Source organism: Saimiri boliviensis, chromosome 9, assembly GCF_048565385.1.
Source record: "Saimiri boliviensis isolate mSaiBol1 chromosome 9, mSaiBol1.pri, whole genome shotgun sequence".
Taxonomy (NCBI): domain Eukaryota; kingdom Metazoa; phylum Chordata; class Mammalia; order Primates; family Cebidae; genus Saimiri; species Saimiri boliviensis.
Window position 1 is genome coordinate 16190650 of NC_133457.1, and position 18401 is coordinate 16209050.

An 18401-nucleotide genomic window follows, 5' to 3' on the forward strand; every position below is an offset into this window, starting at 1 on the left:
GAAAAAAATTGAGATTCAGCTGTGGTTCTGCTTTTTACTAGAGTAACGTGGAGAGACAAATCAGTGAGTAGTCAAGTCTTCATATAATCAAAGCTTTTAAAATATGTTAAGAACGAAAACTTCAGGTGCTAGATTTAGTTTCATGGAAAGCCTTTTTTGTGGGCCTAAGTTTAAAATTAGTTTTTTCTTTGCATTTTAAAAGGTTGCTCATGCAATGTTTAATGGTTTTGTTTAGTATTTAGAGAGGATTTTTTTCATTTTTCACTTTCAGCATTGAACTCTAGTGATTTAGTGTGTTGGAACTGCTGTCAGAAGAGTCCTTAGAAATGATGTCATGCAGTTCATTAGTTTTACAGATAGTGAACCAAGGAGTGGTGAGGTTAGGGTTTAATCATATCATAAAGATCTTGAGGTCATTAGGACCCTTTAAATGTGACTAGTGATAAATCACAGCAAAAACTAGAATGTGCTGTCTTCATTTAATGAAAATGGCATCATTGACAAACCTGACAGATGAAAACTGCTGTTAAGGTCAAGTCCAAGTGACAAAACTGTTCTGAGGCCTTCGTTACTGGTGGCATTAAAGTTTTATATTTTTTTTTGTTTATTTGTTTTGCTGTTATCATACATCCAAAAAAATACATGTATATACATTATGCTTAATATAAAAATTACTAATATAAAGGATATGGAAGACAGTTTAAAATTATAATAAAATATGCAATGCTCAACATTTAAATTCTGTATGGCCAATTGATTCTTTTTTTAAATTTGTTTTTTATAGTTTATATTTTTTATTGCATTTTAGGTTTTGGGGTACATGTGACGAACATGCAAGATTGTTGCATAGGTACACACATGGCAGTGTGATTTGCTGCCTTCCTCCCCTTCACCTATATCTGACATTTCTCCCCATGCTATCTCTCCCCACCTCCCCACTCACCCCGGCCAATTGATTCTTACAGATGCCTTTTTGATTTTTGTCCAGCTCTTGAATCTGTAGCCAGCCTGTGGTTGCAGTTGACAGAAGAGTTTAATTCTGTGTTTGGCTCTTACTCCTGAGATCCTCATTGTACAGTGATCATCAGATGAAACATCCTTCATGAAAATGAATAGCTTCACTTTTTGACATTTCCTTACCTTTTATGTGTCACAAAATAAAATACATTATTCCTGATTTTACAGTTAATTTGTAACTTGTTTCTAACCCCACTAGTTTATAAGCTTCTTAAGAACGGGAAGCTTGCATTAATCACTTCTATGTATATGGTGTTTTGAATATCCTTGGCATTCATTAAGTGTTTAGAGAATTGAATGCAATGTTTCTTCCAGACTATGACCAATAATTGTGAGCAGATTTTATGTGCTTTTAAATTCAAGTTTAGAGAATTTCTCTTTATGTAATAGGACATTTGCTGGACAGCAACATATAACTACTCATAAAATGTTTCTCCGAGGAGTCTAGCATCCTTCATTTATTGGTGGGATTCATCCAGTTAAATTGCTTTGGCACTATAATGGACTATTTATGTTCTGTTGATGTAAATTTCTAGAACAGGCCTTTCTCTGGACTCATGCCATGTTTTGTATGTTATCTTGTGCAAGCAGCACATGGGGACCTAGTCAGTCTTCCTGATATGATAGCTGTATATACAGTCCATGTCTCAGAGGGGAATGATAAATTGGCCTGTGCAGTGGCACAATACAGTTATTTTGGTGACAGTATTAACTCTCTTTTCACAAGGGTGCTTTGTTGGAAAACTATTCAGATTAACACAGAATAATATTTAGCTTTCAAAGGTTGCATTGGGAGAAATGATACTGCCAGGATAGAAACATTATCTGATTTTTTAAAAATCTTTTTGACTCTACTGAGAATATTGAGAAGAATTTTGGTTAGTATTGGTATTTATTATGAGAGGAACATTCTGGGAACCAGACTACTAGTGTAATTATTATTGTTTTTATTATCAAACTAACAGCACTAATAAAGACATGGTATTTGTTGAGAGATTCCTGTATCTCTGTTACACTTAAATTTCTCCATACTCTAATTTTAGAAAAAAAAAATTGTTTTGTCTTCCAACTGTGAATACTTTATAGTGTTGCAACTTCTACTTTTATCTAGTCTTTAATCTGGAGTAGAAAAGAGAATCCAAGCCTCCAAAAAATAGAAGTCTCTAGACTCTGACACTTAGACTAACTTGCTCCTTATTTTTTCTCTCCAACAATTATTTTAAGAGCTGTATGATATAAGCTATTTTTAAAAGAGCTGAAAAGTTCTAGAGAGTAAAAGGTGTTCTAGATTGTGTGTTGGTGCCAGTAGTACTGACAATTAAGTATTTGAGGAGAAACATCCACTTTGAAGAAGATCATCAGGGAGAATTAAAAATTTAGTGCTTCAGGCTCATTAAGAGTTGGAATAGAGTAATTATGTAGTTAGTAACAAATGCTACAGTCACCACTTGAGCATTATGGTATGTTACTCATTGAGACTTACTGGCCTTCGTCAGTGAACTTCAGATTTTATAAAAGTCATTTACTTAGAGAGTAAAGTTCTGCCAATCCATTATTTTAGTTCTGTCCTTTTCTGCAAATAGGGTGAGTTTTCAGAGGAGATGAGTTCCTGGTAATAATCTTGGAATGATACAACTTTATAGAATATCTCCCCTTGGCATCAAGCAATACTTAATGTCTTGAACAGTGAGCCTCTTGTTCATGCAGTATTTAAAAGAGATGAGTGTAGAGGTCTTCCTTCTGCATTCATTTTATTCGTTAGTAATTGAGAAGCTGGTCTAATTCTAAGCTTGCAAGTTGGGAAATAATTAAAATGCTCAAGAGACATTAGATTAAGCTTGGTGTGCCTCTCTCTATCAAATTTTAAGGGATTTTTTTCTCTCAGTAATTCTTAATTCTGCCTTCGTGTATTTCCAGTCTTGTTTTCCATTTGTATTGCACACAGTGATATGTCAATTTCAAAAGAAAAGGTATTCAGATCTACTTTCAAACTACGTAACTGAAAGACATAGTGATATTTATTTTATCCTGAGATTTTGTTGTTGTTGTTATGGTGGTTCTTTGTTTTTAAATCTGAACATAACAGTAATCTCCTAAGAGAATCTCTTTATCCCAAACCCAGAGTCTGTTTATTCTTGTATTAGATACTGTTTTAAAAGCTGGGTAATATTGCTATAGTATAGAAATGTTTTGAAATAATGAAAACAGACTTTTTTTAAACTACATTTTTCTACTGCATAAAAATGCCATGACAAGAGAAAAAACATTAGTACTCTGTCATACTGTTAGTATAGACCATTGTTGTTGGGTTTTTAACTCCATGTCCCTGTCTGGAAGCTTTATAGGGCTGTGTCTTAGTCATTTTAAGCCTAACACATTGTAGGCTTCCAATAAATATTGCTTAATTTGTATTAAATTTAAAATGAAATGGAATGTAGTATGTCGCCAGAGTTCATAGCTCCTGACTCATGCCATAACTTTCCTTGCCCCATCCCCAAGATTTAAAAAAACATAAACTATTAGACTAATTATAGTCATTACAGTTGTAAATTAGGTCATGCATTTCATTAAAAATTGACGCAGTTCCCTTTTTGAAAGGCTGTGTCACAGAAATGCAAACTAGCCTTTTATATAGAATGCTAAAATCATTTAACTTGAATTCTTCTAATTATGATATCATAAAGATTTTAAAAATACATCTATAGTATCATCTCAGTTTGATAACTAGCTGGGAAAAAAATGTCAATTTTGATATGTAGTGACTGTTATCAGTTATTTTATGTGACGGTTGTATTGATTGATTTTTTTTTCATTTATAATCACTAATTCTGTGAGGTTTTCTCCCCTGCAGCAGTGAACTGAAAAAGTTACATTTTTCTGCCATTTATAAGCATTAGGAGTAGAAATCAATAGTTAAATTGACCTAATAAAAGATTTCTGCATCCCACCACTGTGACAGAAAGAACATCAGAAAGCAACATATATAGACTCTAACGAGGCTCAAAAGCACCTTTTGCATTTGTTTTGCATTTGAATTTAATAAGCATGAGACAGTGTTAGTGAATTGCATTTGTTTTATCAAGTCTCTTTAAGCTAGGGTACTGTTAAGTAATAGGTTGTTGGTTCTTGGGAGCCAGATTCAGTTAACAGGTCAGCAACAGACTTGCCACATGCCAAAAATGGGGATATTCTGGTTTTAGTTTGCTAGATTCTTAAGTAAACTTGTGGAGAATTTTTCTTTTTTGTTTTGCAGTTACTGGTTACTTCTCTTTAACATTGCATTTGCATTCCATGTAAAAAATAGATTTTATATTTAATTTGAAATTTATCCAGATGTACTTATTCATTGGATATTATTTTTAAATAATAAAGGAACTTAAAAAAGTGATAGGATCAATATAGTAATAATTCTAACTTCCTTTTATACCCATATGAAATTTACTTAACTAGACTTATTAATTCAACAATATTGTTAAATAATAAAGGAATTTTTAAAGAAATAGTGTAAACATACAAATATGAATAATTTGAACTCCCTTTTATATAAATATATTTACTATACTATATTTACTAATTATAAATAATTTTTAAAAATATATGTACACACACACATCATGCCTTAACAATGGTGATTCATTCTGAGTGTCATTAGGGTATTTCATTGTTTTGTATACGTCAGAGAATATACTTACACAAGCCTAAATGGCATAGCCTACTACACATCTAGGCTATATAGTACAGCCTGTTGCTCTTAGACTGCGAATCTATATAGCCTGTTACCATATCGAATATTGTAGGCAGTTATAATAAAATGATATTTGTGTATCAAAACATACTCAGACATAGAAAAGATAATTGTGTTGTGCTGTGAGTTTATGATGGCTACAAATGTCATTAGGTGGTGAGAATTTTTTAGCTCCATTATAATCTTATGGGACCACTGTCATATATGTGGTCCTTTGTTGACTGAAGTGTTGTTATACAGCTAATGACTATAGTTAGTCAAAAAAAATCTAGTTCTGTGATTGGTTTTGTTCTCTCCTTTCTTCTGATCACTGTTCATTCAATACTTTTTATATGACATGTACTTTGAGAGCACAAGGTATGCAAAAATTATCCTCCTATTTTCAGTGGCAGTATCTGTTGCTGACCCAGATAACTTCATTTTCTTCAGCTGTGCTTTCATTTTCAACTTCTCTAGTTAGAAATAAATCTCTTGTGTTGCCCCTTGAGGGAGGAATCATTTAGCAGGAAGTCACTTACTAATCACAGTTCATTAATCACATATGAAGAATACTTTTTAAATGTCAACTGTCATTCATAGAAAATATATGTTACTTTGAGGAATCTCTGAATTACTTATTCATTTTCATTGCCTTTCACACATCATATTGCTGAGGAATTTATTTCAAATATAAATTGACTTATATACAGCCTTGCAAAAAAGATAGATAGCAGTTGCGCCTTTTTTTTGACTGACTTGTTATCTTACTGGTCATGTAATTAGTCTATTAAAGTCACTCTGCCTGTATAGCTTGTTGAAGGTTGCAGGCAGTGGAGTGCTGGAACTGGCTCACGAGACCTCTTCCCAATTCCATGTTCAGTGATGTCTTTGTTGGTAGGTTAAAATTGGCTATGGTGAGAGTGTTCATACTTTGTAAACTGGCAGATGCTACAACCATGGTTCTGCCCTCTCCTAGACAGTCACTTATTAAACCTTTAGTAGCACTTACTGTTTACAGTATTATCTTTCCTTTTGCTTGTGTTTTAAACACTTTTATTATAAGGAATAGCCATGTAGAATTCTATTTCTAGATGTATTGTTGTTTGAAACACTAAGAACATCACTCACTATACCAATTTCCAGCTGAGTAACTAAGCAAATTACTTAGCCTTTATGTGCCCAAGTGTCCTTATCAGTAAGACAGGGATAATAATAGCAGGTACCTTGGGATTGATGTGAGGTTGAATAAGAAATATGCTTATTTCAGTGCATATGCTACCTCCGATCTCTCTGTACTTTAATTAATATATATTTATTGATCCCACTGCCTAGTATTTTGATGTGTACAGTGGGTCATCTGTTGAGACTCAATAACTCTCACATTGAGTATTAGCCACATTGACCTGCGGCGGATGACGACTTCTGATGTTCCCATGTAATGCCCCCCCCCCCCTTTTTTTCATTTGTTTTGTTTTTTGGTTTTTCTGCCTGGGACTCTTTTTCTTCCTACATGAGTTTTGCAGACCTTTTTCATGTTTATATTTGATTCATACAGTTCCTCCTCTAGAAAGCTTCTCCTCACTCTAGACCTAGCGACATAATGGTTTTGCCTCTTTGCTTATGTAGTTTGGAGTACAAATCATAATTGTACTATGTATAATTGTACTATGTACTAAGTAATATGCATCTTACTCCATCTCTACATTTGATTTCACAGCCTATGACCTACTACTGCCTTTGTGTTCTTACCCTCTTAGTAAGAAATACTTGACACATAGTAGACCTACTGGAAGTGTACGTTGAATGGTTGTTGGTTAAAGGAATAAAACATGGACTTTGCTCATAGAAACCTTACTATTTGGTTGAAAAGATAATATATACACTTGTGACATGAAGGTAAACACAGAATATATTGAAGATATCTATATTTTAATTTTTTTAATTTATAATTAATTTTTACATACCTATATTTTTTGTTGTAGGTAAGTCAATTATTTTCATGCTATGCATATGGACATTTATGTACATATGTACAAATACATTGATGTAGGTCATCTAGGCAAGACTGTAAATAGCAAAGCCAAGTTTGTAAACCAGGTTTTGGGACTTCAGGTCAGAAAAATGAGGAAAAAAACCCTTGTTTACTCTTCTACACGTGAACTCTTTTTTTTTTTGGGGGGCTGTGATTTCGGTCTTTTCTTGTAAGTTTAAAAAATTCTTACAGCAATTTTAAAATGTACGTAAGATTAGAGAAGACAATCTAGCAACCTTCTCTGTATATCTGTCAGTCAGCATTTTGTATGCATGTATTCATGTGTGTATCAATCAACATTTTGGCCTTCTTGTTTTATTAACTTTCACACTCCTTTTATCCCTATTTTATGTTAAAACAAGTCTCAGACATCCTATCATGTTACCTATACTTCTTCAGTAGTATCTCTAACAGTTAAGAACTTACTTAAATATAACATCATTTCCAAATCTATGCAAATTGACAATAATTTTTTTTTTTTTTTTGAGACAGAGTCTTGCTCTTTTGCCGTGATGGAGTGCAGTGGTGCCATCTTGGCTTACTGTAACCTCTGCATCCCAGGTCAAAAGATTCCCCTGCCTCAGCCTCCTGAGTAGCTGGGACTATAGGGGCTGGCCACCATGCCTGGTTAATTTTTTTGTATTTTTTTAATAAAGATGGGATTTCACCATGTTGGCTAGGATGGTCTGGATCTCCAGACCTTGTAATCCCCCATCTCGGCCTCCTAAAGTGCTGTGATTACAGGTGTGAGCCACTATGTCTGGCCAATTGACAATAATTTTATTATATCATTTGATAACCATTTTATGTAACTTTTTCTGATTGCCACAGCAATGTCTTTTTTTTCAATAGGTACATTTTTCCAGTCAGCATCTACATTTCATTTGGGTTTTATGTCTTTTAAGATTCTTTTGATCTATAACAATTGCTCTTCCCTTTTCTGCTTCATGCCTTTAAAAAAAAGGAAAATTCAAGTCATTGTCCTGGAGAATGTCTGAAATTATGGATTATCTGATTTCTTCACTATGATGTCATTTAGCTTGTTACTCCATTATCCTTATTTTCTGTAAACTAAAAATTAGAGTCGAGTTTAACTTTAATGTTATCATTATTTGGGAAGAACATTTCCTAGAACTTTCTATTTCATCATATTGAGAGAACATAATTTTAGTTATCCCTACTTTTAATGATGTTATAATCTATCAGTGAATCAGGTTGGCCTGGGCCAATCCTTATAAAGTTCTTCATCAGACTTGGATTCAGTGATTTCACCTCATTGTTGATTATTTTGTAGCCATGATATTTTTTAGGGATTGCAAAATGGTGACTTTTAATTATGTAATTTCTGGTACATTTATTATCAAGAATTTTTTCATAAAGAACTTTTCTTAGTAACTAATGGCAATTTCAAATTAGTTTATATCAGAAAAAGGGAGAAAATGCATGGCTTTTATTTATCAATTTTCAGAATCAGATATTCACTTCTAATATAAGATCTAAATAAAGTTATACATGTATTCAAGGATGCTAATAAATTTTTCTAAAAAAAATTTCCCTTGGAGAAATTCTTTTTTGAGGTGGAATTTTGCTCTTGTTGCCCAGGCTGGAGTACAGTGGCGCAATCTTGGCTCACTGCAGCCTCTGCCTCCTGGGTTCAAGTAATTCTCCTGCCTCAACTTCCCAAGTAGCTGGGATTACAGGCATGCACCATCATGCCTAACTAATTTTTTTTTTTTTTTTTTTTGTATTTTTAGTACAGACAGGATTTTACCATGTTGACCAAGCTGGTCTTGAACTCCTGACCTCAAGTGATCTTGCCTTGGCCTCCCAAAGTGCTGGGATTATAGGCGTGAACCACCGCTCCTGGTTGAGAAATTCTTTGATTTGCTTTTCCTGATTTTTTTCTATTAATATGTTTTAATCACATTGCTTCCTATGGAGGTATTATCAGAAAAGTGTTCTTCCTTTTTGTTTATCATTAATGTGTTTCCGTGTTTGAATTTATTTACTCAGAAGATACATATTGGGTATCTGTCTTTTTGTTAAGCTCTGTGCTGATCCCTGAGGATATAGATATGAGCTCTGCTTTTTTCTTTTCTTCTTTTCTTTTTTTTTTTTTTTAAGTTTGAGACAAGAGTCTTGCTCTGTCATCCAGGCTGGACTGCAGTGACACAATCTTGGCTGACTGCAACCTCCACCTCCCAGGTTTAAGCGAATCTCTTGCCTCAGCCTCCTAAGTAAGTGGAATAACCTGCATGCACCATCATGCCCAGCTAATTTTTGTATTTTTAGTAGAGATGGGGTTTCACCATGTTGGCCAGGCTGGTCTCAAACTCCTGACCTCAAGTGATCTGTCTTGGCCTCCCAAAGTGCTGGGATTACAGGCTTGAGCCACCTTGCTCAGCTGCTTTTTTCCTAGAATATATAGTTTGGTTTTCTTTTCTCCTCATGAAGTGCTTTTAAAAATTGAACCTGTTGTATATTAATGTGGTTTTGTGAACTATAATATTTGGTGTCCTACATTACACATTTTAACTAGCAATTTTTTAAGCTTTCTTTGGAATTTTTGGCTTTAGTGTTGAAAATAGTGGCAGTAACGGGATTTGAAAGTTAAATTGTTCTTGCTGACCCAAGGAAAAATCAGATATTTCTGTTTAGGACACAGTATGTGACAAACAAGGAAGGTTTTATTTATTTTTTTGAAGAAGTAAAAATTGAAGAGAGAATAATGAGAATTTCTCCAAGATTAAAAGTAAATAAGATACTGTGGGGTTTTAATATAAACAAACATTTGAACTTAATTTGACTTCTATATTCAGTAAATTAGAGTGAAATTTCAGGATGTCTTTATCTCCTATAGGGTGTGTTTTGCCAAGATTTATTAAGGGTAATATTGGATTTTAGAAAATGTACAGTTTCTAAAGACTTGTGAACTTTTTATATTGATAGAAAATGTAAGTAAGACTAAGTAACACACTGTTGTCTCCAAGGGATCCTGTGACTACGACACAAAAAATATAATATACTGAATTCACCAAAAGATGCACTGTTAATCTGGGGTTATGTTATGCTATTATTTTATTAGGCATGTGATACTGTGCTGTGAATTTTATAATAATTATTTAAGTAATCATTATAATTCTAAAAATCTTGTGAGGCGTTTTCTCTAAAGCTTTTTACTCAGCTTTTACTCATGTTCAGATAATGTGATATAGCTGTTATAGTTATTTGAGATTTGGGTGGAGGCAAATTATTGACATATAATTAAAATGTATTTTATAATTAAAAATTTGAATGGAAAAAGTTTACATTGTATGTATAAGGTTTTGCTAACATGCTTTATGACATTACAGAGAAGTACTAGAAGAAGGAGATCTTTAAAAGGAGTGAGATTTTGTTTGCTTTGCTGGAGCACCTTATCAGGAAATTTGAAAGCTAAGGCCTTTAATTGTGGTATCTGATGATTCTAAAACTTATACTGAATTTAACTTTGAAGATCAACCCATGGATTTTTAAAAAATAATATTTACTCTATCAAAATTATAGTTATATTTTTATTTGAGGAAATAGCTTAATCTAAACAGCACAAAAATTGACAAAAAAGACTATTAATACCTAAATATTGGCTATTTTAATCTGTTGAAAACGGAAGGCTAGTACCAAGGGAGACAGTAGTAAAATTATTAAAGGAGCTATTGAAGAGTAAACATTATGCAACATAAAAAGAAGGGAAAAACTGACAGAGTAGAATAACAGGAAGATTAGTCATTTCTGGAAGGAAAAAGTAGGTGGGGGCAGGGGATGAAGTATTTTAAACAGGAATGTGGAACTGGAAGTGCCAGTGCTAAAAGACAGATATGAGCTCATTTGGGAGCTAAACTGGGCTTTGAAAAAGGAAAAAGGTAGCATTTAATATCAAAATTTAAAGATTATATTAATAAGCAAAAAGAAAAATGGAGAAAATGTTCTGTTAGGGATTAAAAAATGCCTGTTAAAATAAAAATTATGTTTACTTCTTTGTGGAACTGACTTGGCTTCTTTCAGACAGCAATGTCAAATGTGAATCAAGGAAAAGTATTTCTGAGGCCAAGACAGGGAAGTTACTTGATCCCAGGAGTTTGAGATCACCCTGAGCAACATAGTAAGACTCTGTCTCTACCCAAAAGAAAAGAAAAAAAACTAGCCAGGCAGGGCGATGAGCACCTGAAGTCACAGCTACTTAGGAGGCTGAGGTGGGAAGACTGCTTGAGCTTGGGAAGCCGAGGCTGCAGTGAGCCATGATCAGCTACTGCACTCTAGCTTGGGCAATGAAGCAAGACCCTATCTCAAAAAATATACCTATATTTTTGTGAAATGCACATATTTTATACACACACACACACACACACGTATATATATATATATTTCAAAACAAGCCAAAGTTCTTTAACTTTCAAGTAATGGATAAAAAAACATTGTGGATATCATGGGATGTACATACTATTTGGTTTGAAATAATTTTCACTTTTACATTTATCTGACAACTAAAGGACAACCAATCTCTGAATATTTTAAGGATTATTTCTATGAATTTTCTAAACAGTATAAATTATAACTGTCTATGTTATACAAAAATATTTAGCAATCCTTATAACAAAACAAGAAAGTAAATATTGTGTGTGTGTTTGTGTATGAGTGCATGTGTGTTTATTGGTAGTCTCATTAATCCCTAGTCTCTACAGACAGTATTAGGGACATTACTGAAACAGATTTTGCAGAACCCATTTTTAACCACTCTGACTGTTCTAATATATTTTATATATTTAGAGACTGTGTCTGTGTTGGCCAGGCTAGTCTCAAACGTCTGGGTTCAAGCAATCCTTCTGCTTTAGTCTCCCAAGGATCTGAGACTATAGGTCCACACCACTATGCCCAGTTAAAATGCGCTTTAAATAAAGTAGATAATTCTGGGGTTATCTCAAACTTCTGGATCCTCCTGCCTCAGCCTCCTAAAGTGCTGGGATTATAGGCTTGAGCCAACATGCTTGCCAGCTCTGAGGTTATATTAGCATGACACCAGGACAAAATCTGCCCATTTTTATATCAGGAAAAAAAAAATGCTGCTTTCATTTAGATGCAGAAAATAGTATATGCCTATTGAAATAAAAAAAAAATCTAATTTAGACACCTAAAATTATTATTTGATATAACAACATGGAATACATCATTTTGTATCACTGAATTCATGGAAATGCAGTACAGAATGCAGTACAGTAATCCCCCGTTACCTGCAGTTTCACTTTCTTAGGTTCAATTACTCATGCCACAACACAATAAGATATTTTGGGACAGAGAAAGTAATAGACCATATTCACATAACTTTTATTACAGTATAATTATTGTTTTATTACAGTTACTGTTGTTAATCACTTACTGAGCCTAATTCATAAATTAAACTTTTATCATAGGTAAGCATGTGTAGGAAAAAACAGTATATTTAGGGGTTGTTACTGTCCATGGTTTCAGGCATCCTCTGGGGGTCCTGGAATGTATTCCCCATAGATAAGGAGTAACTACTGCTTGCAGTCAGGTAAGCTGTTTGCATTGATTTTATTACAAATTGCAATGCTTCCATGGCTCACTTACACATAATTTGCTGAGGTAATTTCTAACTGTTGCAGAAAATAAACAGTTTACATAAACACCAAATACTGCTAGGAATCTCTTTTTCTCCTTTTCTCTCTCTTTCTATTCCTTCTCCCTCTCTCCTTCCCTGTTTTACTCCTTCATTCCCTCTCTCCTCTTTTCACACTCACATAGACACTCCTTTCCCTAAACACACACACACACACACACACACACACACCCCTGGCCATAACAGAATAGGAAATGTTTATTTTCCAAACTATAGAAAAAAACCTTATCTCAAACACTGAAAGTCCTTCCTTTTCCTGATTTGGAAATACTAAGTCATACTGAGTCACTTGTAGATTTTCTTTAGCCAGTTTTATTTAAAGCATAAAGTTGTGAGGACAAAATGACTCAGGAATTTGTGGTGCACCATTAGAGCTTTTCACTTTTAGGATGCTAGTTCATATTCCAGTGACTTAGTATTAGTTAAAGATTGATGGGTTGTTTGCTTTCTAGAAGAACCTGAGGAGCTCACTATAACTTCACCTGTTTTAACCTACATATGGCCTAGAGTTAATGCTTTTAAATTTATTTGTTTCTAGGTAAGGGCATATTCAAGGAATTCAATAAAAGGAAATAGACCCAGTAAGAGTTTTTGAGTAAGAAACTGTTACCTTACTCATTTACATCTGTTACTTCTACTGTTAATTGATTGACTGAGGCAGAGTTTTTGCTCTGTTGCCCAGGCTGGAGTGCAGTGGCACAATCTCGGCTAACTGCAACCTTCGCCTTTTGAGTTCAAGTGATTCTCCTATCTCAGTCTCCCAAGAAGCTGGGCTTACGGGTGCCCACTACCATACCCAGCTAATTTTTGCATTTTTAGTAGAGACAGGGTTTCATCGTATTGGCCAGTCTGGTTTTGAACTCCTGACCACAAGTAAACCACCCGTTTCAGCCTCCCAAAGTGCTGGGATTACAGGCATGAGCAACCACGCCTGGCCTTGATAGAGTTTTAAAAGTGAAGTTTGTTAAAATGATCAGAAACTTAAACTGATATGCGGTTGATTACATTGCCATTGATATCAACGAGAAATAAGAACTGTAGCTATAGTGGTTAAGTTGAGCAGTCAGAATCTATATGTCTGTATTACATTGCCATTGATATCAACAAGAAATAAGAACTGTAGCTATAGTGGTTAAGTTGAGCAGTCAGAATCTATATGTCTGTATCTATCTGTATTGATCTAGATGACTAGATAAATGAGTCATGATTCCTCCTATCATGTGGTAATACCAAGGTCAGAAAAATCATTTGTTATGATCTATCTTATGTAAAAGCCTGTGGTGTTACTTTGTTTTTCTCTCATAAGATGTCAAAATGTGCTTCCTAGAATTTTTGAATAATTTTTGCTTAAATTCAGGGTTAAAGTTGGAGACTGAAACAAATTTAAATCTTTTGTTAGCCAAAGAGTAAATCAAGCTTATGTGGGTACAGTATGTAACATGACTACCCAAGAAATCTGCAAAAAAGATAGTTGTCTAGAAATTAGGTACAGAGTTGTCATCTCCTTCTCTGATAACTTTTTATTATAAAAATGATTGAAGGTAAATAAACTGTAAAGGACGCATCACCTCAAGCTATGCCACATGAGTACCTAAAAAGTCCTTTTTCAATAAATGCCACCAAATGGGTGTATTTCTGTAGCTTATGACTAAATTCTGACAGAGGGGAGGTGCCTTCACTGAGTATTTTCTCTCTGAAGTTTTCATGGGTTTTCTGTGTGTGTGTGTGTGTGTGTGTGTGTGCGCGTGCGTGCGTGCGTGCACATGCTAGTTTATATTAGGTTAGAGTTTTTAAAAAACCAAAGATAGCCAAAATTAGTCCAGAGAGTTAGACTTGCTGCCAAACTAAAGAAATAGGTTGGTTTCAGTATTCTTCATTGCCTTCTTAGTCTTAAAATTTGGAGATCTAAGTACTTGATTTGAGCTGCCTGAAATTACCCAGATGGCTTTGGGTCCTCAAGAGCTGATTCAAGGAGGTCATTTCAGCTGCTGAATAATCAAGGCAGTACCTTCCTCCAATGTTGGTGTCAGCCCACACCTTACAATCATTGGATTTCTGAATCTCTCTCTGAACTTATAATTATTGTCTGGACCCTGCATGCAATTAAATTAATTTTGCAAGGATGGGAATGAAATACAGGTATTATTGGCAGCAATGGTAATCCCCCAAAACAGAATGACAGATACTGTGATGGTAATAATGTTAGTGCCCTGTTAATACCTCTGAAGATAAGATACACTTGAAAAATAATGTGAAAACTGAATTTGTCCTTGACTTGAAAATCTGAGAATCACATAAAATGTTTGTTAATTTCTTAAGCTAGTAAATATCATTCAGAGAAATGGACACATATAATAAGATAAGCTTGTGTACATATTGATACATAATTAAGTTTTTGAAGAAAGACAGGGATATCAGAATCTCCTGTTACCAGGGTTCTGGCCAGACATGACATTTCTTACTCTCTTTGAAGAGTTCTCACACTTCATCAGTTTTCAAGAGGCATTAGAGGGTGGGCATAAAACCACAATTTCAGGAACTGCATTCTCTGAGTCTAGATTTTATCTTTGCTGTTCATTAGTTGTGTAACTTCTGGCAACTTAACATTAGATGTCTCAGGTCTATCAGATGTACCCTATTACCTGGGAGCGTATCTGCCTCATTAAGTTACCGTGACTCTTACATAAGTTAATACATCTAAAGAACTTGGGGAATTTCAGGGCACACAAGTTTACATTATCGTGAATGTTATTAGCTGTTACTAAATTCTGATTTTATGTAAACATAAAAAAATGTTAACAGTAAATGTGCAATACACAAATAAATGAAAATCAAAATCAGTGGTGGAGTTTTAATGAAATAAGTTAGAGCTCCATCTCTGGAACTATATAATCTTGTTTTAAATCACTGTGACCTTGAAAAACTTACATAACCTAACTAAGCCTCAGTTTCCTTGATTCCAACATGGAAGCAGTACTAATATCTAATCATTGGAGGAGTTATGAAAGTTAAATGGGATAATACATACAAAGCACAGAGAACAGTGCTTGGCACTTAATGAGTCTACAGTATTTTTTAGCTATTGTTTTATTAATTCTGTAATGTTGAAGTGAACACTAGGAAGTAATACTTACATATGAGAAACACTATACTTAGACTCTGCCTTTACAGAGTTTTCCAGTTTTGCTAATGTTTTTTGCTAATGTTATTCTCTGCTGTGTAGAGAAGACATGCTTTGGTGTTTATAATTCTTCGGTAATAGGTAAATGATTAGGAAAAGAATAACTTTTTTTTTAATTTATCCTTTGTTGAGATATTTAAATTATACAAAGAAAACTATTGTTTTTTTGTATAATTTGCTTTTTTTATCTATAGGATATTAGCTCTGGACAAATCAGTTAGGTAAATGCATTGTTAATGTTGGAACCTGTTTAACTCTGTTGTCCAGCCACATTGTAGCCAACTAGTTAAGTCAAACACCACTGGAAAAAAAAGCAAATAATAAAAAACATCAAAATGGAAATGAAATATGAAGCAAGGAAGTCATTACTTCTTCTGTAAAATAAAGGTCTGAGACCTAATATTTCCCTGTTGGGTCAGAGTATTGTAGATTATGAAAACATTAGGATTTTCAATAAAGCTGTTTCTGTGCCAAGATGGCAGAGAGAAAATATTATGAAAGAAATGGCCAAAATTGAATATGACATTTATTTTATATGGTAACATTCTTTCTTTCATTAACAGGAAGTTTTACATAATAATTTGCTTATTGGGAATGAGGAGGATGAATGAAAATTTAAAAAGGATTCATCAGGTTTTCTTTATAATAAAGAAAACTTTTAAGAGCATGTTTTGCCATAGAATTAGAAACTTAGAATTTCATAGTAACAGTGTATTCATCACCTTGTTTGGGGAGCAGATTTTCAGTATGATCACAGGAAAACACCTGTTTTGACACTCTGAAAAAGGTGCAGACATACGGGCAAACTGTGTAGGTGTAGAGTAAACAAGAACGCTTTGGCTAGCATCCTGCAAGGAGGTGGGTCTAAATGGTCTGCTCCAGCTTCTGCTGCCGCCGCTGCTGCTAATATTGCTGGGAAGGAAAAATGGCTGACCTGGCATATCCATTACTCTTGGTGCCGCAGCAGTCACTCAGGAAATGTTGTTTAAGGGAAACCTGGATCCTTTTCATGGCACCATGGCAAGAAGAAGCAGTATCTTATCTATGGAAGATAAAGCATGGAGTTGGCTAATGGATGCTGGTGAGTGAATAAGGCAATTGGGGAGCCAGTTTACTAAGATACCATTTGGGTAGGCCTGCTCTCTCAAGGCCTGAGATGTCATCCATGGTAAATGGCCTCTGGTATTTTATACATTAGAAACTTCTAGAGAGGAACTGTGGTTTTCACATTAGTGATCTGATTTGTGATCCTGTACATGTTCCATAAATAAAGTTCTCACTTATTCTCTGCTTCACTACTTGAAATACTAATCCTGAAGTTTGTTTGCTACTTCAGTAGATGGAGCATAGTTTTCCATGTAACTTCTTAGTCACTAATCTCTACCTTGTTTTTGACTTGCACCACAGTGATTTTTAAAAAATAACTTTGTAGGATATGAAAGCAGTTATTCCTGCTTTCAGTTCTAAATGAGGACCTTTTTTTCACAACAGTAGATTATAGAATTTTAAACTAAATTATCTTTCCTTTTATGATTTATATGAGAAACAAACATGTCAGTAGTTTACTTTTGTCTCATTAAAAATTAGAAGAAATAAGAATTTTAAATTATAGAGATACAGATTACATTTTCTTAAATTTATTATTCTGTGGTTAATAGGTGTTCCATAAAAACTGTAACAGTTATGTTTGGGAACTTACAGTGGCATAGTAAAGATTCTGAAAAGTCATGGAGGAACAGACTTATTTAACTTCAACTTTTAACAGATTTACTTGACCAACCCCCTCTCCCCCATTCTTCTTTTTGAAGAGTGAGTGCCTTTCTACAGGTGGCATTACCAGCCAGTAAGTATTTATCAAGTACCTACTATGTTGCTAGGCCAGTTGGGTGCTGGAAATATAATTGTGGGCACGTTTGTCAAAAATTTCTCTCCTTGTGATGCTTAACAGCAGTTATGAAAACCTTTGTTTAGATGATCTGATCTTATGTAAGACACTTTAGTAACAATGTAATTATTACAAATTATTATATTTTTAAAAGTCAAATGATTACATTTTTTAAAAGGTCAGCCTCCATTTAGATTCTTCCATAGAGGCTTATACAGTCTTTCTGTATTCAGACCTATCACATTGACATGATTATATTTAAAATAATAAGTTTAGGTTCAAGCCAAAATCTAAACTTAGGCACTGCCTATATGATGAAGTATTTTTAAAGGAAAATTTAGATTCCTTGTTCCCTTAAATTGAAAATACTAAGTGCTTAGGTAGTACTTACCATGTTGTAAGATAGGGGTTATTTTATTTTATAACAATGTCTAACCCGTAGTGATGTATCAGACATAAGTAAGCTTTGCACAAGCAAGCGTAGCTTTTATTTCCTGTGTCACTTAGAATATATATTTTGCAGGTGAGGGGAGAAATATTTTTCCTAACACAGGATAGTTTGAGCCATTTGTCACCAGTAGACTGCTATTACTATTTTAGTTATCTTAGAATTAAATACCTTGGAATAGAAGAAATTATAAGTAGATATAACCTAAAGTCAAGAATTACACACATATAACTGGTTTTAGGCAGTAGCTTTTCTTCTTAATTATTTACAGGTATGAAGTTCATGGTTAATTTGCTTTGAGTCTTGAAAAACTCAGAGCTCTTAAATGATCTTGATCATCTTTATTTTCATTTCATACATACTAGGAATTATTGAAGTCCTGTCAGAGTTTATACTGTGTCTCCGACTTGATTTTATCCAGCTCATCAAAGCAAAATTGT

General features: G+C 34.0%; 1 protein-coding gene across 50 annotated transcripts in view; it reads left to right on the forward strand.

Moving 5' to 3' along the window:
- Positions 1–18401, forward strand: part of MBNL1 (muscleblind like splicing regulator 1) — a 211944-nt gene that overhangs the window by 71811 nt on the left and 121732 nt on the right. For 5 of the 50 annotated variants that reach the window (XM_074405511.1, XM_074405517.1, XM_010335761.3 and 2 more), the window contains exon 2: positions 16593–16709. The exons of 43 other annotated variants lie outside the window; for them this stretch is intronic. In XM_074405511.1, the coding sequence (XP_074261612.1) occupies positions 16704–16709 (6 nt within the window). In that variant the 5' untranslated portion in view covers positions 16593–16703. Of the gene's footprint in view, positions 16710–18401 lie in introns of all 50 variants that reach the window. 2 more of the 50 variants (XM_074405519.1, XM_074405516.1) reach the window with 1 other exon arrangement.